At 44.1% G+C, this 27208-nt stretch overlaps 1 protein-coding gene across 1 annotated transcript in view; it reads right to left on the reverse strand.

The window, feature by feature from the left end:
* Nucleotides 1-27208, reverse strand: part of MYT1 (myelin transcription factor 1) — a gene marked incomplete at both ends in the record, with an annotated part of 78864 nt that overhangs the window by 37167 nt on the left and 14489 nt on the right. The window contains 9 exons of the mRNA XM_081346828.1: nt 2790-2944; nt 7087-7341; nt 9390-9598; nt 10395-10609; nt 13479-13592; nt 16116-16206; nt 20146-20280; nt 23486-24301; nt 25646-25917. Of these exons, the coding sequence (XP_081202954.1) occupies nt 2790-2944; nt 7087-7341; nt 9390-9598; nt 10395-10609; nt 13479-13592; nt 16116-16206; nt 20146-20280; nt 23486-24301; nt 25646-25917 (2262 nt within the window). The remainder of the gene's footprint in view (nt 1-2789; nt 2945-7086; nt 7342-9389; nt 9599-10394; nt 10610-13478; nt 13593-16115; nt 16207-20145; nt 20281-23485; nt 24302-25645; nt 25918-27208) is intronic.

The raw sequence follows: 27208 nt of genomic DNA on the forward strand, positions 1-27208 counted from the left end.
AATGCTAGAAGGAAGTAGGGTTTGTGGAAGAGAGGAGGAGGAGGAGGAGGAGGTGGAGGAGGAGGAGGAGGAGGAGGAGGAGGACTCTGGTGTCCTTGGTGCTCTCTGAGCTTGGTTGTTTTCTTGCAGATGTTTCATTACCCAACTAGGCAACTTCATCAATGCTAGAAGGAAGTAGGGTTTGTGGAAGAGAGGAGGAGGAGGAGGAGGAGGAGGAGGAGGAGGAGGAGGAGGAGGATGACGCCGACGACAACGACGACTCTGGCGTCCTAGGTGCTGTCTGAGCTTGGTTGTTTTCTTGCAGATGTTTCATTACCCAACTAGGCAACATCATCAATGCTAGAAGGAAGTAGGGTTTGTGGAAGAGAGGAGGAGGAGGATGACGATGACGACGACGACGACAACGACGACTCTGGTGTCCTAGGTGCTCTCTGAGCTTGGTTGTTTTCTTGCAGATGTTTCATTACCCAACTAGGCAACAACATCAGCGCTACAAGGAAGTGGGGTTTGTGGAAGAGGGGAGGAGGAGGACTGTGGGATCCTTGGTGCTCTTGGAGTTTGGTGGTTTTCTTGCCCGACATTTCATTACCCAACTAGGCAACATCATCAATGCTAGTCATTTTTGACATACTTAATTATTATTTTTAAATTTAAATTTATTTACTTATTTATTTAGTTTTATTTTTTAATTTTTGGCCAGATGATTGACATAGCCCAAGCATGTTTCAGCTCAGTTATTGATGACCGATCCGCTACCTCGGCTGGAAGCTGGTTTCAAACTTCTACCACTCTTTCGCACTTTCTAGCGTGACCTTTGAATGTCTCAAAGACATTCATCCAGCCAAGTTATCTCTTCTTTTGTAGAATTGCGTGCCAGAGTCCTACGGTGGGGCAGGCCCCTTCAATGGAGCCCGACCCCTGCCAAGTACAGGAATCTAGACGAAAGCAAACTAGAAGAGAGCTGGGGACTCTGTGGCAGTAGGTTTCTGGTAAATTAGAAGCCATTTGTGAACTTTCTGCGAGTTACAATACAATCATAGATGGTTAACAGAACTGTAACTGTGGAAGTTAGCTTGCTGTCGGGACTACCCGTTAACTGCTTTATTCTATAGTAGACAAGATCAGAGGTCACCAACCTTTTTGGTTTGGCAGCCCGGAAAGGCAGGCACCTTTACACACGCGCACGGACACACAAAGGGGCCATGCATGAGCGCACATGCATGTGCAAACAGGCCACATGTGAGCGCATGTGCACATGCAAACGGGCCTGTGCGAGCACCGCAAATTTGGTGATGCTAGCACTGGCGGGACACTTGGGGGCGGGGCGACGCTAGCACCAACGGGATGCTCGGGCAGCACAAGCATGAGTGTGGAGGTTGAGCGCATGCACACACACGCGTGCACTGGCCATCTCTTCAGGCCACTGCCCGGTAATGGGGACCCCCGAGATAGATGGTAGGTCAAACTGGTTGACCGATAATAGATTTTTATCTTTGAAATATTTTTTTAATGCCGTATACTGGTAATTCAGTAAACAGAGATCTAGAAGTTCCTAAACGGTGGACCTGTTTCGCAACGGTAGTGCGGGGGAAACTATTACTGCTGAAATATATTTATCTGTAGTTCACCAGAGCGGTACAATTATGTGTACAGGAAGTCCTTGACTTACAACCGTTCATTTAGTGACCATTTGAAGTTACAACGGCACTGAAAAAAGTGACCCGTGACCGTTTTTCATAATTAACGACCGTTGCAGCATCCCCACCGTTGCACCGCCAAAATTCAGATGCTTGGCATCTGGTACTTACGACAGTTGCAGTGTCCTGGGGTGGGGGGTGTCCTGTGATCCCCTCTTGCGACCTTCTGACAAGCAAAGTCAGTGAGGAAGCCAGATTCACTTAACAACCGAGGTGCTAACTTCACCCCTGCAGTAATTCACTTAACAACCGCATCAAGGAATGGGGCAAAGCTCGCTTAACAAACGTCTCGCTTGGCCACAGAGATATGGGGCTCAGTTGTGGATGTAAGTCGAGGACTACCCGTATCTTTGTTATTTCTGTGGTTAGGCGCATTTTTTTTCCTGGTGTTGTGATTCAGGGTCAGCCTGTGGGTTCGGCAGTTGGGTCGGACTACGACTCAGAGGAGGAGGGGGGTGTTGAAGATCTTGCTGATGATTGCCCTCAGCCAGGCCCCTCCCACCTGCTCACGACGGAGACCCAGCTGTGTGAGCCTGACAGTGTGGATGAAGATGACCCACAGCTGGCCCTGTTCAAGGATGCCCGACGCAGGAGGCAGTCAAGTAGGAGTAAACAGAGGAAGGCTGTGGGACTTCTCGGAAGGAGGGAAAGAGACGCCACGCCCTGAACTCTTTATAAAGGGAATGTGTGGGGAGGGCTGGTTTGCTGAAAGCAACCGCTCAGATAGTGTTTCAAAGCTCCTGTATCTTGGTACGTGTCTTGTTTGTTTTTGTAATAAATTTGGCAGACGTATTCCAGCCTCTTGCCGTTTATAAAGGGGTTGCCTTTTCTGCAAGGCCGGTAGCAGGCTGGTACAGAACACCTGGTTTTGTTGTCTTTGGTTGCCTTTCCCCCCCCCCCTTTTTTTTTCTTTTCTCCTTTTTACGTTTTCTGGTTTGGTTTTGTTCTCTCTCTCTCTCTCTCTCTCTCTTTCCTTTTTTGGTCTTTTAACTTTGGAAATAAAATAAACGTTTTATAAAGGGAGAGGGAGGAGCTTCTCCCCTTTGGGGATCTTTTTGGTACACGACTGCTTAGCCAAGCGGCCAGACTCACGTGAGTAACTCTTTCTTGATTTCCTTGGACAGGAACTTAAGCTTGAAGTTGGTTAAGGTGATCTCCCCGGGATATTTTCTTTCTTCAAAGTTTTCTTCGGGGACTTCTTGTTCGTCGGCTTCCGAGGAGGTGAAGGAATGAGCAGCGGGTTCTGACTGCAAAAAAAAAAAAAGCAAACCCAGTTAATTTTCCAGAGGGAGTAGAGGGAGCTTCGCAGAACTACCCCCAAGGCACTTGGGGCAAAACTCCAGAGAATTCCTGAGTGGGGTTCGCGAGTTAAAATGTGGGTTAAAACATGGGAAGGCAAAGAGAAAAGTCAGCAGAGTCGATTCTGGCTTATAAAGACACTGAGGAGATTTATCCTGAGGATCGGAGCACCCTGCAGATCCACGGTGGCGATAAAGCTCCCGAAGTCTGTGAATTTTACGGGAGGAAAGTTATATTAGTCTACGGTAGCGAGAAATCAAGAGGGGTCTGATAAGAGCCAGTCTCTGGCTGGCCTAGAAACCAGACAACAGCCAATCACCAGGAGACCGTGAGTTCTAATCCTGCCTTAGGCAGCTGACTTTGGACCAATCACCAGGAGATGGTGAGTTCTAATCCCACTTTAGGCATGAAAGCCAGCTAGGTGATTTTGGGCTAATCACTAGGAAACCATGAATTCTAATCCTGTGTTAAGCATAATAGCTGATTGGGTGACTTTGGGCCAATCACCAGGAGACTGTGTGTTCTAGTCCCATCTTCCGCATGAAAGTCACCTAGATGGCTTTGGGGCAATCACCAGGAGAGGGTGAGTTCTAGTCCTGCCTTAGGGCATGAAAGCTGGCTGGGTGACTTTGGCCCAATCACCAGGAGTTGGTGAGTTCTAGTCCTGCCTTGGGCATGAAAGCTGGCTGGGTGACTTTGGGCCAGTCTCCTTCTCTCAGCCCAATCCACCTCACAGCATTGTTGTTTTGGGGAAAATAGGAGGAGGAAGGAGTATTAGGTGTTAGTTATAAGCTAACGTGCATAAACTAACACCTCAGGTTAGTTATAAACAATAATAAAGGTGGAATAAAATTCAAAGAAATAAAAGGAACATCTTTTCTGACTAACAAATGCTATTGGGTTCACTCCAGATCTCTTCCCTTCAATGCTTGATCCCATGGGACCTTGGAGATGCACCACCTGAGATTCCAGGCACCCCGAATTTTAATCTTCCAGAAGTCCATGAAGATTTGGGTTCTTGCCCAAAGCTTTGGGCTAGGAAGGGGTTGAATGAGGGGGAGTCAATGATATGGGTGGTCTGGTTCCTGATGTATGTTTGTCCTATTTCAATCTTGTCATTTTCATTGGCGACTCTGTCTAGGATTTTATGTGAGATGAAAGGAAGGAAGGAAGGAAGGAAGAAAGAAAAAAAGAAAGAAAGAAAGAAAGAAAGAAAGAAAGAAAGAAAGAAAGAAAGAAAGAAAGAAAGAAAGAAAGAAAGAAAGAAAGAAAGAAAGAAAGAAAGAAAAGAGGCAGAAGTATTGGTGAGCTGTAGTTTCCTTCACCAGATACACAGAAAGGCCAGTGAGCTGCAGCTAACAAAACGTTTGCTCGGTTTGCTTTTACTAAATTTCAACAATTTTTTTTACCAACATTTGTTGGAAAACATGCTACCAGATTCCTGATGTTAAGCTCAGCTTTTTCAATCTGCAATACACATGGAGAAGCTGTGTTGTTTCTTCTCAGTGCCTGTAATGGCATGAGCGAAAGACCCCGGGAGACAGGGTGAAGAATAATCAGATAAGAGACAGCATAGCCTGCAGCTGTATAGTGGGCCAGATAAGAACCTCACAAGAGACTTTTCCTATTTCCTCAGGCTGCAAAGAACATTGCTCTTTCAGACTCACATGTATCTTTACAGTAAAGTAGAATTACTTTATCAGGTGGTGTTTCCTGCCGGGCCTACCCGTTAAGACTCATAACGTATAAGACCCTGATCACCCAAGAGGTGTTTCCTCTGGCTGGACATAACATCCTTCAATATAAGTGCCTACGGTGTCTTGCAAGCACAATTCAGTTAATACAGAAATATGCCAAACAAATAATCCTTCCTCCTCTCTGCCCCCCTCCCTCCTCAATTATTTTATTAGAAGAGGCAAACAAGACATTAAGAAATGCACACATCAGCTGGGTGCAATCTAAATTGTGGGCACTAAGGCAATTTAAACCTTCAAAGATAACAATTTATATCAAGGTTAAATATAATTTCCAAGACGTTAATAAAGGTAACGTTGTACGTTGGAGTGTACAGCTAAGGATGGTATTGATCGACCGTTGCAAAGCACATTCAATTGTTTTCTGATATTAAAGAAAGGTTTCCATCTGGAGTGCAATGCTTAATCCAAAGGTCTCCGCTGTATTGTTGTACATTATTGCTTATAAATGTTAAATGACCTTTTTCTTCCAATGGGCAGAAAAGCCCCATTCTTTGAAAAACTGCTTGCATTTTCAAGGATACAAGTGAACAGGAATTGACATTATGTTAGCGTGTATGTTGTGTCTTTAGATTGCGGTACTGGCACAACTGGTATAAGTCCCAGCAGACAGCACTTGGCTAATCTTGAGAAAGTTAAGCAGAATGAAAGTTTGCAAGGAAATCCCAAGCAAAACCGGGAAGAAAAATATCCCAGAACATAGCAAAGAACCTTGAGACGCCCATTAAGACATCTGGGACTGAGTCAACACCTGGCTTTCTATACAGATAGCCCTCGACTTAACAACCCTTAGTTTAGTTACCTATCTCAGCCTAAGCCACCTCACAGGGTTGTTGTTGTGGGGAAAATAGCAGGAAGAAGGAGTATTAGATATGTTCACTGCCTTGAGTTATTGGTTAAAAATAATAAAGGTGGGATGTAATTAATTAAACACATCTGTTCTTAACTGATTCTGTGCTTAGGTAATCTGTGTCAGCTGATCACAGGATGTAGACCCATTTTTGAGGATTATCTGTAATCATGGTTGGTGCTTCTTGTCTGGACCAACTCAAATGGCTGACGAGTGAAGGCGAATATACGTGGATAGTGTTGTAGGTTCAGTGGTGGGATTCAGCCAGTTTGCACCAATTTGGTAGAACAGGTAGCTAAATTTTTGCTGTACTCAAAGAACCAGCTGGCTTCCAGAAGTCTAGTCTAGGCCTTGGAGGCCTGGAGGCCTTCCAGGCCTAGAATGGACCGCCGGAAGTGCGTGGATGCCACTTCAGGAAGTCCGTTCTAGGCCTCGGAGGCCTAGAATGGCCCATTGGAAATGCATGGATGCCACTTCAGGAAGTCTGTTCTAGGCCTCGGTGGCCTCCTAGGACTAAAATGGCCCACCGGAAGTGTGTGGATGCCACTTCCGGAAGTGCATTCTAGGCCTCGGAGGCCTCTGAGGCCTAGAATGGCCCATCGGAAATGCATGGATGCCACTTCAGGAAGTCCATTCTAGGCCTCAGGGGCCCAGGCCTGGATCGAATAAGAGAACCGGTTGTTGTTCAGGCATTGGAATTCCACCACTGTGTAGGATCCAATCTGGGTTGGTCACCGGGACCAGAGGTTTCCACCTTCTGAGCTTTTGGATTTGGGCTGGAGCCCATCTTCAGGGAACTTCTGTCTAGCTAGTGAGAAGTTCCCTGAAGATGGGATCTAGCATGAATCCGAAAGCTCAGCAGACGAAACCTTCGGTCCCGGTGACCCGACCCAGATTGGATCCTACATCAAAGGGTTGACATCGACCTTGCTAGTCTCAAAATAGATCTTCCCCCGCCCTCACCTTTACAGTCCAAGAAACAAGGGCAGGAGTAGTCAACCTTGGCTCTTTTATGACTTGTGGACTTCAACTCCCAGAATTCCTGAGCCAGCATGGCTCAGCTTGGAAACCTCTCCCTTTCCCCTCAGCATGGCTGGCACAGGAATTCTGGGAGTTGAAGTCCACAAGTCATAAAGCGGCCTAGGCCTAAGCCAGGTGTAGTCAACCTTGGCTCTTTTATGACTCGTGGACTTCAACTCCCAGAATTCCTGAGCCAGCATGGCTCAGCTTGGAAACCTCTCCCTTTCCCCTCAGCCTGGCTGACTCAGGAATTCTGGGAGTTGAAGTCCCACGAGTCATAAAAGAGCCAAGGTTGCCTACCCCTGAACGGGGGTCCCTTTTGAGATGCTTGCTCCCCTGCCCAACCCCTCTCTTCCTCCTGTCTCCCCTCCCCACAGCTTACTCAGGGTTCAGGGCTGAGTCTTCTCCCCACCCTAAGAAAGGTAAGCAACATCCGAGGAGCCTTGCAACTCCTCCTCCAGTTTACCTCCTCCAGTTCCTCTTCTCGCTGTCGGTTTGGTTTGGTGTAGTCAATGGGCCCGTCCCACTCATCCTGGCGAGAGGTGTGGCTGGACTGGGGCGAGGTGGCACTGGTGCAGTTTTGGCGTTGGGACACGTCGGGGTATTTGATGCTGGGGCTACTGCTGCAGCTGCTGCTGCTGGGGAAGTTGCTTTCGCGTTTGCGATGCTTGTTCATGCTTAAGTCCAGAGTCCCGTTTTCATCCACTTCAATGTCCGTGGGCTGAAAGGTGGAAAGTTTTGACAGCTCATTTACGAGGTCTTCTTTCAATCCTGCAAACTCAAAACCGGCTGTTTTTCTGGACACCCTCCTGTTGGGGGTGGACCTAACTGTCTTACACCGGAATTATCTGTGGCGTGCTTGGTGCTCTCTGAGTTTGGTTGTTTTTCTTGCAGATATCTCATTACCAAACTAGGTAATGCACAACATGGTGGGGAGAGAAAGGAATAAACGAGGTACAAGACCGAACACATGGCGCGCCCTGCCATACATCAAAAACATTTCGGAAGCAGTAGAACGTAGCTTCCGAGATCTGCAAGCGGGCATCGCACGCTGCCCAGGGGCTACCACGCGACAACAAATTATGCATTGTAAAGATCACTTATGCACAAATAAAAAGGTATTAATCTAACCGTCTGGCTTGTATCCTATTTAGCGAAGGGCACGCCGGGCTAAGACCCTTATTATGATTCACAGCTTACATTTTTATATTGCCAGCTGCCCAGCATTGCTGTATCAGTGAGGGTGGCATACAAATTAAACAAACAAACAAACAAACAAACAAACAAACAAACAAATAAATAAATAAATAAATACAGGTAGTCCTCATGATCACAATTGAGCCCAGAATTTCTGTTGCTAAGTGGGACCTTTGTTAATTTGAATTTCTTGCCAGTTGAGTAAGCCTCAGTTGTTAAGTTAGTAGCACAGTTGTTAAGTGAATCCCGTTGAGTTGGCTTGTCAGACGGTCACAAAAAGGGATCAGATGACCCCCCCTCCCCCCGGGACAGTGCAACTGTCATAAATGTGAGTCACTTGCCAAGCATCTCACTTTTGCTTTGAAGAAATTTCCTGAGAACTAAGAAGAAATTTCCTGAGAACTAAGAAGAAATTTCCTGAGAACTAAGAAGAAATTTCCTGAGAACTAAGAAGAAATTTCCTGAGAACTAAGAAGAAATTTCCTGACAGTTAGAATAAATAACCAGTGGAACAACCTGCCTCCAGAAGTTGTCAGTGCTTCAACACTGGAACTTTTTAAAGAAGAGATTGGACAGTCATTTGCCTGAAAGGATATAGAGTTTCCTCCACGAGCAGGGGGTTGGACTAGATGACCTCCAAAGTCCCTTCCAACTCTCTATTCTATTCTATTCTATTCTATTCTATTCTATTCTATTCTATTCTATTCTATTCTATTCTATTCTATTCTATTCTATTCTATTCTATTCTATTCTATTCTATTCTATTCCATTCCATTCCATTCCATTCCATTCCATTCCATATTCTATTCTATTCCATTCCATTCCATTCCATATTCTGTTCTATTCTATTCTATTCCATTCCATTTTCTATTCTATTCTATTCCATTCTATTCGATTCTATTCCATTCCATATTTATTCTATTCTATTCTATTCTATTCTATTCTATTCTATTCTATTCTATTCTATTCTATTCTATTCTATTCTATTCTATTCTATTCTATTCTATTCTATTCTATTCTATTTTCTATTCTATTCATCATCATCATCATCATCATCATCATTATCATCATCATCAGTTGGAAGGGACCTTGGAGGTCATCCTAGTCCAACCCCCTGCTCAGGCAGGAAACCCTATACCATTTCAGGCAAATGGCTGTCCAGTCTCTTCTTAAAAACTTCCAGTGTTGGAGCATTCACAGCTTCTGGAGGCAGGTTGTTCCATTCTATTCCATTCCATTCCATTCCATTCCATTCCATTCCATTCCATTCCATTCCATTCCATTCCATTCCATTCCATTCCATTCCATTCCATTCTATTCTATTCTATTCTATTCTATTCTATTCTATTCTATTCTATTCTATTCTATTCTATTCTATTCTATTCTATTCTATTCTATTCTATTCTATTCTATTCTATTCTATTCTTGATCGCTGCAGTGACTGTGTGAAAGGCGGTCGTTAAGTCACTTTGTTCACAGGCGTTGTAGCTTGGAACGGTCCCTCAATGCACTGAGGTAAGTCCAGGACTCCTTGTCACGCTTCCATGGGGCTGTTCGCTCTCGCCTGCTCACCTTGCCGGAGAGATCTTGCTGCTTGGTGCTGAGGTTTTCAGGCATTTCCCAGCAGCGGGTGGAGAGGTTCAAAATGGCGGTGGCAGCCATGTGGGCGGCTTCGGCGTCATGGGAGTAGTCGAAGCCTGTGGACGAAGACGAAGCGTTCTTCACGTAACTGCTGGAAGGGCTGTGGCTGGGGGAAGTGGAAACCTTTGGAAAAGGTTTGCCTGTAAAAAGGGAGCAAGAGAGGCAGAAAGGTGTGGATGGCTTCAGCCATTTGTTTATTTCTTGCTCCCTTGTCTTTCCTGCAGGAATTCAACACATGGAAAAACTCCTTCCTCTAATACTCCGACAGCAAGAACCCAGTTTGGTTTAGTGGTTAAGGCACCCAGGCCAGAAAGTGGGAAACTGTGAGTTCTAATCCTGCCTTAGCCATGAAAGTCAGCTGGGTGACTTTGGGCCAATCATCAGCGGACCGTGGGTTCTAGTCCCTCCTTAGGCATGAAAGTCGGCTGGGTGACTTTGGGCCAATCACTAGGGGACTGTGAGTTCTAGTCTCGCCTTAGACAAGAAAGTTGGCTAGGTGACTTTGGGCCAATCACTAGGGGACTGTGAATTTTAGTCCCACCTTAGACAAGAAAGTTGGCTGGGTGACTTTGGGCCAATCACTAGGGGACTGTGAGTTCTAGTCCCGCGTTAGACAAGAAAGTTGGCTGGGTGACTTTGGGCCAATCACTAGGGGACTGTGAATTTTAGTCCCACCTTAGACAAAAAAGTCGGCTGGGTGACTTTGGGCCAATCACAAGGAGACGGTGAGTTCCAGTCCCACCTTCGGCAAGAAAGTTGTTTGGGTGACTTTGGACTAATCACTAGGGGACTGTGAGTTCTAGTCCCGCCTTACACAAGAAAGTCAGCTGGTCTATATTGGTCCAATTGGCTGGACCACAAATAAATAACCACAACCCCCCGCCCCCGCCATAAATCCATTTTCCCAATGGCCGTCCATGACCAGACGCAACTTACATTTAAAGGCTTTAGGTGAGGTTTCACTAGACTGAATCTTTGGGGCAAGCATGCGTTTGCCAAAAACCTGAGCGTCAAAACTTGCATAATCGAAGGTGACTTTGGAGTACTTCTCCAGCTCCTTGGCCAAGTTGGCCCTTGGCGTGGAAGGAACCATGTTGGGCCTGTAATTTCCATACTGAGGCACCTCGAGTTGCTTCACAAAACACATAGGCCTGAAGTAAAGAGAAAGGAAAAGAGGGGACTTTGGTAAGAGGTTCACGATTCTGGGCGAACGTGTGAGAAACAACTTGGCTATAAGGGTCCCTGTCAGGAAATATACAGTCATCTTTCCGACAGAGGAGAACATTTGCAGCTCAGGGTTGAAATGAGGGGTCTTTGGCGCTCTCTGGGCTTGGTGGTTTTCTTGCAGACGTTTCATTACCCAACTAGGCAGTGTCATCAGTGCTAGAAGGGAATGAGGTTTGTGGAGAAGAGGGGGAGGAAAAGAGGGGGAGGAGGAGGAGGAGGAGGAGGAGGACGACTGTTGGGTCCTTGGTGCTCTCTGAGCTTGGTTGTTTTCTTGCAGACGCTTCATTACCAAACTAGGTAACATCATCAGTGGTAGAAGGAAGTGAGGTTTATGGAGAGGAGGAGGAGGAGGGAAAAGGAGGAGGAAGAGGAGGAGGAGGAGGAGGAGGAGGAGGAGGAGGAGGAGGAGGAGGAGGACTGTTGGGTCCTTGGTGCTCTCTGAGCTTGGTTATTTTCTTGCAGATGCTTCATTACCAAACTAGGTAACATCATCAGTGCTAGAAGGGCCTTATATACTGTATAAACAGAGAGCAAATCTCATCCCTTTTAGCACCAATGATGTTACCTAGTTTGGTAATGAAGCGTCTGCAAGAAAACAGCCAAACTCAGAAAGCACCAAGGATACCTCGTATTCATCCATTAAAGACAAACATAAACGTAAAAGGTAAAGGTAAAGGTTCCCCCGCACATGCGTGCTAGTCGTTTCCGACTGTAGGGGCTGGTGCTCATCTCCGTTTCAAACCCGAAGAGAGCCAGTGCTTGTCCGAGGACGTCTCCGTGGTCATGTGGCCAGCATGACTGGACGCCAAAGGCACACAGAACGCTGTTACCTTCCCACCGTAGTGGTCCCTATTTTTCTACTTGCATTTTTACGTGCTTTCGAACTGCTAGGTTGGCAGAAGCTGGGACGAGTAACAGGGGCTCACTCTGTTACTCTACTATTTTACAAACATAGGAAAGATCAAATCCAATCAAATCCAATCACAGTATTTTATTATAATATGAAGAAAGAATCATTTGGAATTATTTTCTGAGCAATTGGGAGTTGAGGCTATAGATACTGTTTGTGTTCAAATTTTTTTTTTCCTGGAACAGAATCCATTTAGAAACACATAGTATGAAGTATAAAAGGGAAAGGTATATAGCAAAATGGAAGAGATTATAAATATGCTTTTAGGAAACAATGAATGATTCTAAGTGTTACCAATTTTCATGTCTGATAGAAAACGTAGTGTCTTTAGAGAGCAATAGTAAAATCCTATACTACAGACTTAATTCAATAGAATGAAAGGGTTTACACCAATCCACAAACAGCTCAGGCATTATTGGATTTTATGACTTTGTCTGCTTTTGGAAGCTTTAATTTGATTTGTTCTGATTTATTTCTGGCTCTGTGCTTTTGATCTGAAGAAGTGACAAAGTTGGAAGTTCCACTTCTAGGCAACCTGTTTTTAGCAAGAATACTTGCTCAATTCACTTACTGGCTCCTGGACTTCAGACTTCAGTTTTTATTTCCCTCAACCCTGAAAATTAATGCTCTGTTATTGAACTTTTTAAAATTATCATTCCAGCTTTTAACATAATCAGATAACAGAAGATAACAGAATAATACAGTTGGGAGGGACCTTGTAAGTCTTCTAGTGACTAGTCCAGGGGTAGGCAAGCTTGGCTCTTTTATGACTCGTGGACTTCAACTCCCAGAATTCCTAGTCAGCATAGCCATAGTTGCCCACTTCCTCCCAATGGCTGGTTCAGGAATTCTGGGAGTTGAAGTCCACAGGTCGCAAAGGGGCCATAGTTGCCCTCCCCTGCAATGGGGGAAACTTATTTACTTAACGACTGTGTAATTCACTTAACAAACATGGCCAAAAAAAGGTTGTAAAAAGGAGTTCCATGGTGGCTCAGGAATTCTGGGAGTTGAAGTCCACAGGTCGCAAAGGGGCCATAGTTGCCCACTTCCTCCCAATGGCTGGCTCAGGAATTCTGGGAGTTGAAGTCCGCAAGTCATAAAAAGGGCGAAGTTTGAAGACCCCCGGACTAGAGATACCTCGTTCCCTTAATTGTTAATCATAGGGTTTAGCCTGAGAGGCAGAGATCTTAATCAATGGTGCTGGTAGTTCGGTAGTTCTAAGTAAAGCGATTTTTGAAATCAAAACCTTGGCACTTCCTTTGCAATTTGGCCCTGCAGCAGCTACCTCAGATGGCACATGGATGCAGTCTCTAATCAGCAAATCATGAGAAGTGCGGAGAGCCAGTTTATTAAACCATCGAATAATTAACTAGCGCCCACATCCAGTCCACCCAGCTGTGGAGAAATGTTAACACACCACAGAAAATGAAAAATGGGACGGCGGCGCGGGGGGGGGGAAAACTTTCTGTCCTTTCCATCTTCATAATGTCAACATAATCAGTGTGATTGTTGGGCCATCTGCATTGCTGTGTACACAGTAAGACGTGGCTTGGGACACTGTTAAAAACCGTTTTTGGCCTGTCAGCTCAGAATTAATGGACGCTACAGAAGACCTTCCAGATTCAGTGTGCCCTGACTGGGAATATTACATTTTTTTAATCGTTATTTATTTGACAGTCAGAGATGGATTAGTGGCTGGGAGGGATCCTGCCATTTCCCTAAATCAGGTGTGCCCAACCTTGGCATAGCTTGGCTGGGGAATTCTGGGGGTTGAAGTCCACAGGTCTTAAAATGGCCAGGCTAGGGCACACATTCCCTAAAGTGTAACTGGCTTTTTGAGAGGAGAAGGAGAAACAGAGGTTAGCTCCATTTGGCTGGATTACCTGAGGATCCGATCTGAATTCGAGTGATTTTTTGAAGGGTCGCTGGATGGAGGCTGTTGCTTCTCGTGAGTTTTGGCTAATTTTTCAGCAGCTGCAATGGGACAGCCAGATAAACTATTGGAAGAAAGCAAGGAAGAAGCAGAAGAAAAAAATAACAGGGAAGAGGAATGCAGGGATTAAATAAAATAAACACAATAAAATAAAATAGAATCGTTATAAGAAGGTGTGCAGCGCCCTGGAGATTTCAAAATATTCTGCCAAGAAAAAAAAGGCTCACGCAAGAATATCAACAACATTGTAAATCCTTCGAGATATATTGTGGGGGGAAAAAAACAATCCTAGTCAAGAATTAACCCAGCATAGAATGCTTGCACTGTTGAGCGCAGAAATCAGGCAGAAAATTTAATCACCTCAAAGAAAGGACAATGTTGACATATTTTTTTTGACAATTCCCCAGGTACTTTCTTAGTGGTGACATAATCCCTGCTTCTAAAAAAGCAGTACAGGGTAGTCCTCAACTTACAATAGTTCATTTAGTGACTGTTCGAAGTTACAACATCACTGAAAAAAGTGACTTACGACCAATTTTCACAGTTATGACCATTGCAGCATCCCCATAGTAACATATTCAAAATTCAGACGCTTGGCAACTGACTCATACTTATGACGGATGCATGGTCCCGGGGTCACGTGATCCCCTTTTGTGACCTTCTGACAAGCAAAATCAGATTCACTTAACAACCATGTTACTAACTTAACAGCTGCAGTGATTTACTGCTGTAAAATGGGATAAAGTTCACTTAACAAATATCTCACTTAGCAGCAGAAATTTGGCGCTAATTTTTTTTTTTAATTCCATTTATATCCCGCCCTTCTCCGAAGACTCAGGGCGGCTTACAAACTTAGCAGTAGCCTTCATTCTATGTATATGCCTGCTTATTAGGGCCTTCGCCCCCCCATGTGGCATTAATAAAGTCAGCTTATTGCCCCCAACAATCTGGGTCCTCATTTTACCTACCTGGGAAGGATGGAAGGCTGAGTCAACCTTGAGCCTGGTGGGATGCGAACCTGCACTAATTGCAGGCAGCTGGTGTTACTTAAGGAGGCATTAGCCCACTGCTCCACCAAGGCTCATAAATTGTGACGTAAGTCAAGGATTACCTGTACTATAGGAGTACAGGTAGTCCTTGACTTACAACCATTTGTTTAGTGACCATTGGAACTTATAGTGGTACTGCAAAAACTAGCCAGACCTTGTACTTTTGCAGCACACACACACCCCGGTCACATGATCAAAATGTGGGCCAGCATTTATTTACAACAGTTTTAGCATCCCGGAGTCATGTGATCGTCATTTGCGACCTTTCCCAACTGAATTCTGACAAGCAAAGTCAATTGGGTGGAAGTGGGCAGCATTGACCCCTTTACGACCTGTGGACTTCAACTCTCAGAATTCCTGGTGGCTGAGGAATTCTGGGAGTTGAAGTCCACAGGTCACACAGGGGCCATAGTTGCCCACTTCCTCCCAATGGCTGGCTCAGGAATTCTGGGAGTTGAAGTCCACAGGTCGCAAAGCGGCCATAGTTGCCCACTTCCTCCCAATGGCTGGCTCAGGAATTCTGGGAGTTGAAGTCCACAGGTCACAAAGGGGCCATAGTTGCCTTCCCCTGCAATGGGGGGAGCTTATTCACTTAATGACTGTGATTCACTTAACAAACATGGCAAAAAAGGTTGTAAAAAGGAGCGTGACTCATTTAACCATCACCCCATGCTTAGCAAGGGAAATTCTGGTTCTCGCCATTGGTTGTAATTACGGTAATTCCTGTAATTCCCTGTAACGGCAATTATCTTGCCTTAAAACTGAATGGAAGCATAAACAGCCAGGGAGGCTATGGGGGAGATTAAATTTAGGTAGTCCTCGACTTACAACTATTTGTTTAGGGATTGTTCCAACAGGACTGAAAAAAGTGACTCATGACCCATTTTCACATTTATGACTGTTGTAAGATCCCCACAGTCACGTGATTAAAATTTGGGGGGCTTGGCAACTGGCATATATTTATGACAGGGGTCCCAGGGTTATGTGAAACCTTCCCAGCCGTCTTCTTACAAGCAAGGTCAATGAGGGAAGCCCCATTTGCTTAAAAGACTGCACGATTCACTTCACAAATGCAGTGGTTCGGTTAGCAACGGTGGCAAAGAAAGGTCATAAAAATGGAACGACCTTCACCCCACCAATGCCTTGCTTAACAACGCAAATGTTGGGCACAGCTGAGCTCATAAATCCAGGATTACCTATGGTGAAAACCACAACATGCATATGGACTTCCTTCATTGTTTTGTCATCACATAGGTGCGAGAATATCAAACATTTATCTATGAGACCTTCCGAAAAGTTTCTTTTTTCCTCATTTCCAGAGAAAATTCTTTTTTGTGTGTGTGTGCAAATGAAGGCATCGTGGACGAGAGAAAAATGCAAGACAGTTTCTCATGCCACTCGTGTTTTCAGCCCTTTTCTAAGTTCTCTCTCTTTCAGTTCAATTGCTGTCCCAATCAGCTAATCATATTTGCTAAACAAACAGCTTCCTGACCCATTATTATTTCAAATATCTAGGATACAGTGGAAAAATCACCTACCTTCGGTGAGTATTACGGTTGCTATTTACATGGCCCTGTCCGGTGCATCCAGGTGTTGGGCATTTTAATACATTCTCGTGCATGGCCAGAACTTGAGAATTAAAAAGAAAATGAGAAGAAAGGTGAGAAAGCAATAATAGTAATAATAAAAGGAGAAGTAACAGACTTGGCAGGGACCCTGGAGGTCTTCTAGTCCCACCCCCTGCTCAAGCAGGAGACCCTAATCAAACATAATAATAAAAAAAAAACAGATCTGTGAATATCTAGAAACAAAGAAAGTCATAACTAGTAGCCAGAAAGGGTTTGTTAGACAGCTATTTGGCTGAAATGATATAGGGACCTTTCACACATGCGCGGGTGGGGCTGCTAGCTGCCGTCGGGGGTGCACGGCCATTTGCACATGCACACGGCACCAGCACATGCTGCATGCACGAACGGGGCCGCTAATGCCACACCAGTGCACGTGGCCCCGTTTGCATGCACACACGTGCGCACAATGATTTGGAAGCTGTGAGCACGGATGGGTTGGAGACCTCTGCTGTAGATAATAGATGTTAAAAAAAATAGATGAGATAAATGAGAGACATAGATAGAAGAGATGATAGAGATAGATAGATAGATAGATAGATAGATAGATAGATAGATAGATAGATAGATGAGAGACATAGATGAGATGGTAGATAGATAAGACAGATAAACCAACAGATAGACAGATAGATCAGGTAGATGATAGATGATAAAAGGATAGATATAAGAGACATAGACAGATGAGATGACAGACAGGCAGACAGATGTAGATGTTAAAAAGATAATGATAAAGAAACCTAGATAGAAGAGATGATAGATAGACAGATAAATGATATAGATAAGAGACATAGATAGGTGAGATGATACACAGACAGATAGATAAGATAGATGATAAAAAGATAGATACATAGATAGATGATAAAAAGATGAGATGATAGATGATAAAAAGATGAGATGATAAGATGGATGGATAGATAGATAGATAGATAGATAGATAGATAGATAGATGATAAAAAGATAGATGAGATAGATGAGAGACATAGATAGATGAGACGGTAGATAGATAGACAGACAGACCAACAGATAGACAGATAGATCAGGTAGATGATAGATGATAAAAGGATAGATAAGATATGAGAGACATAGATAGATGAGATGATAGACAGGAAGACACATATAGACGTTAAAATGATAATGAGATAAAGAGACATAGATAGAAGAGATGATAGATAGATAGACAGACAGACATAGATAACAAATGTAGATAGGTGAGATGATACGACAGACAGATAGTTGAGATAGATGATAAAAAGATAGATAAATGATAAAAAGATGAGATGATAAGATGATAGATAGATAGATAGATGATAAAAAGATAGATGAGATAGATGAGAGACATAGATAGATGAGACGGTAGATAGATAGACAGACAGACCAACAGATAGACAGATAGATGAGGTAGATGGTAGATGATAAAAGGATAGATAAGATATGAGAGACCCAGATAGATGAGATGATAGACAGGCAGACTAACAGATCATCCAGTCTGCTTCCTGCAGTGAAGTCAGATCTGTTCTCTGTTTCAAGGGATTGGGTTTCCATGTATATTTCTCAAACCTCTGATTCTTCAAAAGAAACATATATGGTTTAACCTCATTGACTTTTACGAAAAAAAACCTTGAATGTAAAGAAAAATATCTTTCAGAAGAACAGCACTTGCACTTATTTTTGTTTTTCATTTACCCATGAGGAAATAAACGACCAATGTTCCTTTCTCTTAGGGTGTTTTTTGGGGGTGGGTGGGGGTGGGTCTTCAGCCTTTGAAATGAACTGATAAGACAGATTGGGGTTTTTTTTATTGTTATTTTTCATAAGCTCACACCTTCTTTCTTGAGTGAGGATTATAAAAGAAATTATTTCAGAGTCAGAAATAGCAAATATTTCCCCTTTGGGGAAAAAGTAAATGAAACTCCACCACATCACACTGTCTTATTAAAATTTAAAACCCCTCAGCACCGGGCCTATTCAATTTTCTCTCCAAACATGTTGAGAAAAAGAACAATATCACTTTTCTTTTTTCTTTTCTTTCTTTTTTTTTACTGCATTCCATGGGCACCGATGCAGATAAAGTTGCTGATTTATCCCAGTTGAGCTGTAATAAATTAAAATAATAAATAAAATAAATAAATTAGGCTACCCCAGGCACTTTTGCTAAAGGATTCTTCATCCAAGCTCCATAATCAGCCTCAGGTTTTCCTCATTCTTCATGAGGAAAATCCACAATTTTCTGGAAATGGGCCTGGAGTAGTCTCACATTATATCCAACTAGTGTAGGTAATCCTCTACTTACAACCATTAATTTAGTGACCATTTGAAATTACAATACCACTGAAAAAAGTGACTTATATTTTTCACACTTTATGACCATCGCAGCATCCTCAAGGTCACGTGATCAAATTTTGGATGCTCAGCAATTGGCACATGAGGGATTATGACGGTTACCGTGTCCTGGAGTCATGTGATCATCTTTTGCCACCTTCTGATGAACAAAGTCAAAGGGGAAGCCAGATTTATGTCACGAACTTAACAACTGCACTGATTCACTTAACATTTGTGGCCAAAAAGGTCATAAAATGGGGCAAAATTCATTGGCTTTACTTAGCAACAGAAATTTTGGGTTCATCTGTGGTCCTAAGTCGAGGACTGCCGGTATACATTTTAATTTCACAATCTTCTTTGAGGATAAACGTGAAAGAAAAGAAAATTACAAGTGCTCCTCCACTTACACTGGGAAAAAAAGTGACTCACAGTTGGTCCTCGTGCTTACGACCGTTGTAGCATTCCTCACAGTCACATGACCAGAATTCAGGTGCTTGACAATTGGCATGTACAATGTTTTCCCGAAAATAAGACTTAACCATGAAAAGAAGCCCTAGCGTGATTTTTCAGGATGCTCGTAATATAAGCCCTACCCCAAAAATAAGCCCCAGTTAAGTTTGTCAGCCAGATGGACGCATTTAGTACCATATTTTCCCAAATATAAGCCCTAACTGTAAAATAAGCCCTAATGCGTGTTTTGGCGCAAAAGGTAATATAAGACCTGGTCTTATTTTCAGGGAAATACGTTACTTATAACATTTGCAGTGTCCCAGGGTGATGTGTAGTGACAGATTTTATTTTCCTGGGCTCCAAGATCACCGCAGATGGGGACTGTAGCCAAGAAATTAAAAGACGCTTGCTCCTGGGGAGGAAAGCCATGGCAAATCTAGACAGCACACTAAAGAAGCAGAGACGTCACCCTGCCAACAAAAGTGCGTATAGCCAAGGCTATGGTCTTCCCAGTTGCAATGTATGGCTGTGAAAGCTGGACTGTAAGAAAGGCTGAGCGCCAAAGAATTGAGGCCTTTGAACTATGGTGCTGGAGAAGACTCCTGCGAGTCCCTTGGACTGCAAGGCGATCAAACTGGTCAGTCCTAGAGGAGATCAAGCCTGACTGCTCTTTAGAAGGCCAGATCCTGAAGCGGAAACTCAAATACTTTGGCCACCTAATGAGAAGGAAGGACTCACTGGAGAAGAGCCTAATGCTGGGAAAGATTGAGGGCAAGAGAAGAAGGGGATGACAGAGAATGATGTGGTTGGATGGAGTCACTGAAGCAGAAGGCGTGAGCTTAAATGGACTCCAGAAGACGGCAGAGGACAGGAAGGCCTGGAGGAACATTGTCCATGGGGTCGCGATGGGTCGGACACGACTTTGCAATTAAAAACAACAACAACAGGGTGATGTGATCTCTTTTTGTGGCCTTCCCAACCGACTTTCAATGAGCAAAGTCAATAGGGGAAGCAGGTCCACTTAACGACGTGTCATTCACTTAAGGACTGCAGCAATTCGCTTAAGAACTGTGGCAAAAGTACTTGGCCACTACACGGATGATGGTTCATCAGCTGTTTTATAAGAATTGCCCTAACTGTTACAGCAATGTAGTGAATTTTAAGAGGCACTTACTCTCAGGAGGAATCCTGTCTTTGTGCGGGCAGCCAGACAAACTACGATGGTGAGGATAGAGTCCTGTGACGTGGCCGGTGCCATCACAACCTGGAGTGGGACATTTGATTTCACGCTTCTCGGGTCTTGAAGAATCTAAAAAACGAATGAAGAGGGTGCATAAACAAGCTTAAAATAAGATTTGGTTGGTGAGGGGAAACTAAGCTTCAATAAGAATCTTGAAAACAGGACATATAATGATTTCACGAGGTGGTTTTTACAAATACAGTGGAAATAAGCTGATTAAAAACATGTTATATGTTGATGTTATTATTGTGTGCATAAATACTAAAAATGTTTACATTCAACTTGGTTTGTACTGAAAACATTAAGAATTATATTTGTTTAATGTAGACAAAAGGAGAATATTACAGGAAGAAGAGAGGATCAGAAGAAATATATTACCAATGTACTGATTAATTGTAGAAATTAATTTATCATTGATTGTTTTAAATGCGTGAACCCAGACAACACACTGCTCACAAAGCACTAAAGATTGTTATTGTAAAAAATTAATAAAATATATTTTTGAAAAAAAGGGTTTGGTTGAGTAGGATTTCTCCAAGAAACATGTTCAGGCATGTGGAACCATTTTTGTTTTCCCTAAACGAAAACGAAAGAGAAAGAGAGATAAAGCCAGTTTAATCTATTGGCTATGGTACCAGGCTAGAAAGCAGGTGACGGTGAATTCTAGTAAATTGCCTGAGACATGCAAGTCAGCCAGATGACTTTGGACCAATCACCAGGAGATGGTGAGTTCTAGTCCCTTAGGCATGAAGGCGGCTGGGTGACTTTAGGCCATTCACCAGGAGGCGGGGAGCTCTAGTCCCGCGCTAGCCAGCTGGGCGACTTTGGCCCAGGCCCTCTCTCTCAACCCAACCCACCTCACAGGCTTATTATAGTTATGGGGAGAAGGAAAGTGTGCTGGATATGTTTGCCTGCCTTGAGCTATTTGTAAAAATAATAAAGGTGGGATATAAATGAAGGAAGGAAGAGAGAGAGAGAGGAAGGGAAGGAGGGAGGGAGGGAGGGAGGGAGGGAGTGAGAAAGGAAGGAAGGAAGGAAGGAAGGAAGGAGAAAGAAAGAAAGAGAAAGGAAGAGAGAGAGAAAGAGAAAGAAAAAAGAAAAAGGAAGGAAGGAAGAAATGAAGGAAGAGAGAGAGAAGGAAAGGAAGGAAGAGAAAGAAAGAGAGAAAGAAAGAGGAAGGAAGAAAAAGAAGAAAAAGGAAGGGAAAGAAGGAAGAGCGAGAAAGAAAGAAAGAAAGAAAGAAAGAAAGAAAGAAAGAAAGAAAGAAAGAAAGAAAGAAAGAAAGAAAGAAAGAAAGAGATGTCCAGATCAGATCAACATTCTGATCACCTGCTAGCCTTCCCAAGGGAACAATGTTTTGCCTCAGCAAGACACACAACGGGGTGGAAAATCACCTTATTTGCCTCATCCAGATGTCAGCGATGATACAAATTGCCTGGCTGGGAGACTTTTCATGACGGCTTCCTCCCCTTCCCGAAACCTTTCCCGATTCTCAAAGGTTCCCCAAGAAGCCGTGCAAAACGAAGCCACCCAAGCCCTTTCCTCTTTTCTCGAAGGAGCATTTCCTTCCCTTTTGTGTTCAAAGCAGCATTGGAAGAGAAATGTCCCTTCAAAGCTCTATAAGTGTGCCCACTTCATCCGGTTGAACTGGAACCCCGCCGTCATCAGAACTGCAGAAGTTGCCTCAGTTTAGTAACTCAAATGTCTATTTAATTCCAGGTTCCATCTCTGACAGGGATGAGCAAAGGTACCCTGTGGAAACAAGGTTCAGGCAGTCCTCGACTTACAACGCGTCATTTAGTGACCGTTCAAGGTTACAACAGCAGTGGAAAAAAAAGACTTATGACCATTTTTCACACAACCGTTGCAATGTCCCCATGGTCACGTGATCAAAATTCAGACGCTTGGCGATAAGTTCCTTTTTGCGACAGTTGCAATATCCCGGGGGGCCATTTTGCGACCTCCTGACAAGCAAATTCAAGGGGGAAGCCAGGTTTACTTAACAACTATGTTACTAACTTAACAACTGCAACGATTCATTTTAACAACTGTGGCAAGAAAAGTTGTAAGACGGGGCAAAACTCACTTAACAAATGTTTCACTTAGCAACATAAATTTTCAGCACAGTTGGGGTCGTAAGTCAAGGACTACCTGTATAATAAGTAAGAAGCTCCCTCTGGAGCAGGGGTAGGCCACCTTGGCTCTTTTATGACTCGTGGACTTCAACTCCCAGAATTCCTCAGCCATCCATGCTGAGGAGAAATGGAGACGTTTCCAAGCTGAGCCATGCTGGCTCAGGAATTCTGGGAGTTGAAGTCCATGAGTCATAAAAGAGCCAAGGTGGCCTACCCTTGCATCTGGAGACTTACTCCTTATCGGAAGCCCGGTATTGAATCCGACATCTGTCTTTAGAGCTACGTTCTTGATCCACTCCTTTCTTAAAACCAGCTTTTGCCAAAGGTAACTGCAACATTGGGAGGTTACAGAGTTAGTCCTCGACTTACAACAGTTCATTTAGTGACCCTTCGAAGTTACAACGGGACCCAAAAAAGTGACTTATGACCAGTTTTCACATTTACAACCGTAGCAGCGTCCCCAGGGTCACATGATCAAAATTCAGATGTTTCGCAACTGTTTTCATATTTACAACGGGATCGTGCGATTTCCTTCATGAGGCAACTGGACTTTCTTGTTTTCCTTTGAAGACGTTTCGCTTCTCATCCAAGAAGATTCTTCAGCTCTGACGGGATGGTGGGGAATGGAAGGACTTATACTCCTTGCAGACAGCTGGTCATTTGCCTTCTTTTGGAGAGTCATTGAGGCCACCTGGATCTATGTCATCAGGGTCACCTGAGTGGTGCAAATGGGTGTGGAGCCTTCTTGGAACTACTGAAAGGACGGTGTTGTAGACTGGAGATAGATGGTGTCGTATCTCTCCCCCTCTGTTGAGAGAGCGCTGTTCAATTTTGAAATAGATGGCCAGTCAGAGCTGAAGAAGCTTCTTGGATGAGAAGTGAAATGTCTTCAAAGGAACACAAGAAAGTCCAATTGCCTCCTGAAAAAAGCATCCTTGGGACAACTATGACCTGGATGACTGAGAATCACCATAGACATTTGCACGCTTTCTAACTGCTAGGTGCACAGGAGCTGAGGCAAGAACCGGAGCTCGCCCCATCTTGTGGTGCTGGGTCTCCAACCCAGGCTGTCAGCTTTGCAGCTGACAAGCTCAGCGTCTTTAACCCCTGAGGCATTGTGCCGAGCCATCTCTCCTTACCTTTGCTGTAATAGTTCTTCCTGATGGAGTCCAAGGTCTTGTTCTGCTTCTCCTCTGCTTGGAAATGTTTCGCGTGCTCTCCGGTCACCTGCTGGCCGGGCTCCCTCACCACCTTGACCTGTTCAGCTTTCAGGGCGATGGCCTGCTCCAACAGGCCCAGATTTCCCCGCGTCATCATGTCATACATCTCGGATTCATCGGTCACCGTGGACTTTTGGGAGTGGGAATCGTCGTCCTTTTCATCGTCTGACCTCACCTCCACAATGACAGAATATTCCGGCTTGGGGTTGACCATCGGTCTTTCACAGTTGGCTTGGGGGCTATCCTGAGAAATGTGAGGAGCTTCTTGACAGATTACCTCAGCCATCGCTTCCCCTTCTTCTTCCTCCTCTTCGTATTCTTCTTCTTCCTCCTCCTCCTCCTCCTCCTCTTCCTCCTCCTCCTCTTCTTCATGGTCTTCTTCTTCTTCATCATCCTCCTCTTCCTCTTCTTCCTCCTCCTCCTCCTTTTGCAGTTTGAACGAGTCCTCACAACTTGCCTCATCCTCCCGATGTTCCAGGCACAAATCACTGCTGCGCTCGCTGGTGACCTCAATGACTTCTTCTGCATCTTCTGGGTGGATGAGGATCTCCTTCTCGCATTCCTCCTCCACTGCTTCCTCCTCTTCCTCCTCCTCCTCTTCCTCCTCCTCCTCCTCCTCTTCTTCCGTTGCTTCTTCACAGAGTAGATGCATGGTGTTTCCCCCGCTGCTGGAGACTTCGCCTTCACTTTCCGACACTTTCCGTTCAGACACGAGAGTTCCTTCCGTTCTTTGGCCTAGATTGGAAAGAGAAGTTCTTCAAATTGTAGTAGCCAACCTTGGGGGGGGGAGGGGAATGTCCCTACTTTATTATGTGGTGTCTGAGGCTTTTGCACTGCAAGTCGAGGGAGATACTGGAGTGTCCTAGATGCACTCTGAGGTTGGTGGTTTTCTTGCAGACGTTTCCTGACCCAGCTAGGTAACATCATCAGTGCTAGAAGGGGGGAGGGCTTGGTCTCATATTACATTCTAGTGGCTTGCCCTATTAGTGTTGGTGGGAGTGGTCTAGGAGCCCAACTAAAGAACCTCCAAGACCACTCCCACCAACAGTGATGGCACAATCTGCTAGCTAGAATATAAATTGAAAGCAAAGCCCATTCCTTACTAGCACTGATGATGTTACGTAGTTGGGTTGTGAAACGTCTGCAAGAAAATAACCCAGCTCTGAGGGCACCAAGGACCCCTCAAAATGTAGCTCCTTTCTTAATTTTCTGGGTGAAGAACTTATGGATATATTATTCACAGCAGTGGTCCCCAACCTTTGCTGCTTGAACTTAACAACCCTTCATTTAGTAACTGAATGGCACTGAAAAAGTAACTTATGACTGGTCCTCACACTCATGACCATTGCAGCATTCCCCATGGTCATGGGATCAAAATTCAGGCACTTGGCAACGAGCACGTTCTTATGACATTTGCAATGTCCTGGAGTCATGTGATTCCCCATTTGAAGCCTTCCTTACCAGCTTCTGACAAGCCATGTCAATAGGGGAAGTGGGATTTGCTTAATAACCAGGCGATTCTATCAAGGTATTGATTTAACAGCTAACCAGCTTATGTAATGAAAGATGTAAGATGGAATGATAGAAATGACTCAGCAGGGTCTGTGTCCCTTTAACAGCCAGCAGGGTCTGTGTCTCTTTAGGAGCCTTTGTATAAAAGGAAGGCTCTGCTGCTGTGTTCTCTCTCTTCCGTTTCTTACTGTAATTGTAGTTTGTTGGATCCTGCTGTATTAGTCGTGTATGTGTATTGTTCCTGGTGTATGATATTGTAGATAGTGTAAGATAAAACACCATTTAATACAAACCACTGTTTACTGTGTTTACTCTGGGTTATCTCAGTGCAATAAGACTGTGCACGCTCTGACAGTCACTTTTACAACTGCAATGATTCATTTAATAACGGTTGTTAAGGTCAACAAATGAGGCACAAGTCACTTAACAACCGCCTCCCTCAGCAATGGAAATTCTGGTCCCGTGACTCACTTAACAACCGCCTTACTTATCAATGGAAATTCTTGTCCCAATTTTGGTCATAAGTCTACCTGTACACTGTTGGCATTATCAGAAGCAACCCCACACCTTCTTCCGAGGGAGGGCTGCTGGACGCTTCCTTTTGTGCAAGGGCTTCTCCTTCGTCGTCGTCGTCCTCCTCCTCCTCCTCCTCCAGGGTCCCCTCTGAATCGTCCGTCACAGAGTCCAACTTGGCTTCGGCTTCTTCACTCACATCGCTGTCGACATTATAGTCTTCGTCAAGGCTGAGCTTCAAGGGATGAGATTTTCTCTTGGCTGCCAGATGTTCTGCTTCTACGTGCTGAAGTTTCCTCTTCTTCGCCAGCGGGCAGCTTTGTAAACTAGGAGAAAGACAGAGAGAAGAGAGGAAGAGGGAGAGAGAGGGGGGGAAGAATAAGGGAAAGAGAAAGAGAAACAGAAAGAGGGAGGAAGGGAAAGAGAGGAATAGAGAGAGAGAGAGAGAGAAAACAAATAAGAGAAAGAGAAAGTGGGACAGGAAGGAAGAGGAAGAGAGAAACAGAAACAGAAAGAGAGGAAGAGAAAGAGAAAGAAAGAAAAAGAAAGAAAAAGAAAGAGAAGAGAAAGCGAAACAAAAAGTGGGAGAGAAAGGAAGAGGAAGAGAGAGAAATAGAAACAGACACAGAGAGACAGGAAGAGAGAGAGAGAAAGAGAACGAAAAGAGAAAGAATAAGGGGAACAGAAAGAAACAGAATGAGAAAGAGAGAGGAAGGGACAGAGAGAGAGAGAGAGAGAAAGAGAAACAGAAAGAGGAATAAAAAGAGAGAAAGAGAGAGAGAAAACAGAAAGAAGAGAAAGTGGGAGAGGAAGGAAGAGGAAGAGAGAGAGAGAGAGAGAAACAAAGAAACAGAAAGAGAGGAAGAGGAGAGAGAAAAAGAGAAAGAAAAAGGGGAAGAGAGAGAATCAGAAACAGAGAAAGAGAGAGAAACAAAAAAGAGAGGAATAGAAAGAGAGAGAAAAACAAAAAGAGCAAAAAAGAGAGTGGGAGAGGAAGAAAGAAGAAGAAAGAGAGATAAACAGAAACAGAAAGAGAGGAAGAGAAAGAAAAAGAAAGAAACAAAGAAGAGAAAGAAAAAAGGGGGAGAGAAAGAAAGAGGAAGAGAGAGAGAGAGAAAAATGGAAATAGAAACAGGAAGCAGAGAAAGAGATAAGCAGGAACAGAAAGAGAGGAAGAGAAAGAGAAAGAAAGAAAAAGGCAAAAAGAAAGAGAAAGAAGAGGGAAAGAGATGGAGAAACAGAAATAGAAACAGAGAGAGGAAGTGAGAGAAAAAGAAAGAAAAAAGAGAAGGAGATTGAGAGAGAGAGAGAGAGAGAGAGAGAGATTGAGAGAGAGAGAGATAGAGAGAGAGATAGAGAGAGAGAGAGAGAGAGACAGAGAGAGAGAGAGAGACAGAGAGAGAGAGAGAGAGACAGAGAGAGAGAGAGAGACAGAGAGAGAGACACAGAGAGAGAGAGAGACAGAGAGAGAGAGAGAGACAGAGAGAGAGAGAGAGAGAGAGAGAGAGAGAGAGAGAGAGAGAGAGAGAGAGAGAGAGAGCACAAGAGAAGGATCTCAACACAGTGTGGTAGTTGCAGGTGTCTACAGAACCAGAAGTCCATTTCCTATTGCTTTTA

Source organism: Vipera berus (genome assembly GCF_964194415.1).
Source record: "Vipera berus genome assembly, contig: HAP1_SCAFFOLD_80, whole genome shotgun sequence".
Taxonomy (NCBI): Eukaryota; Metazoa; Chordata; class Lepidosauria; order Squamata; family Viperidae; genus Vipera; species Vipera berus.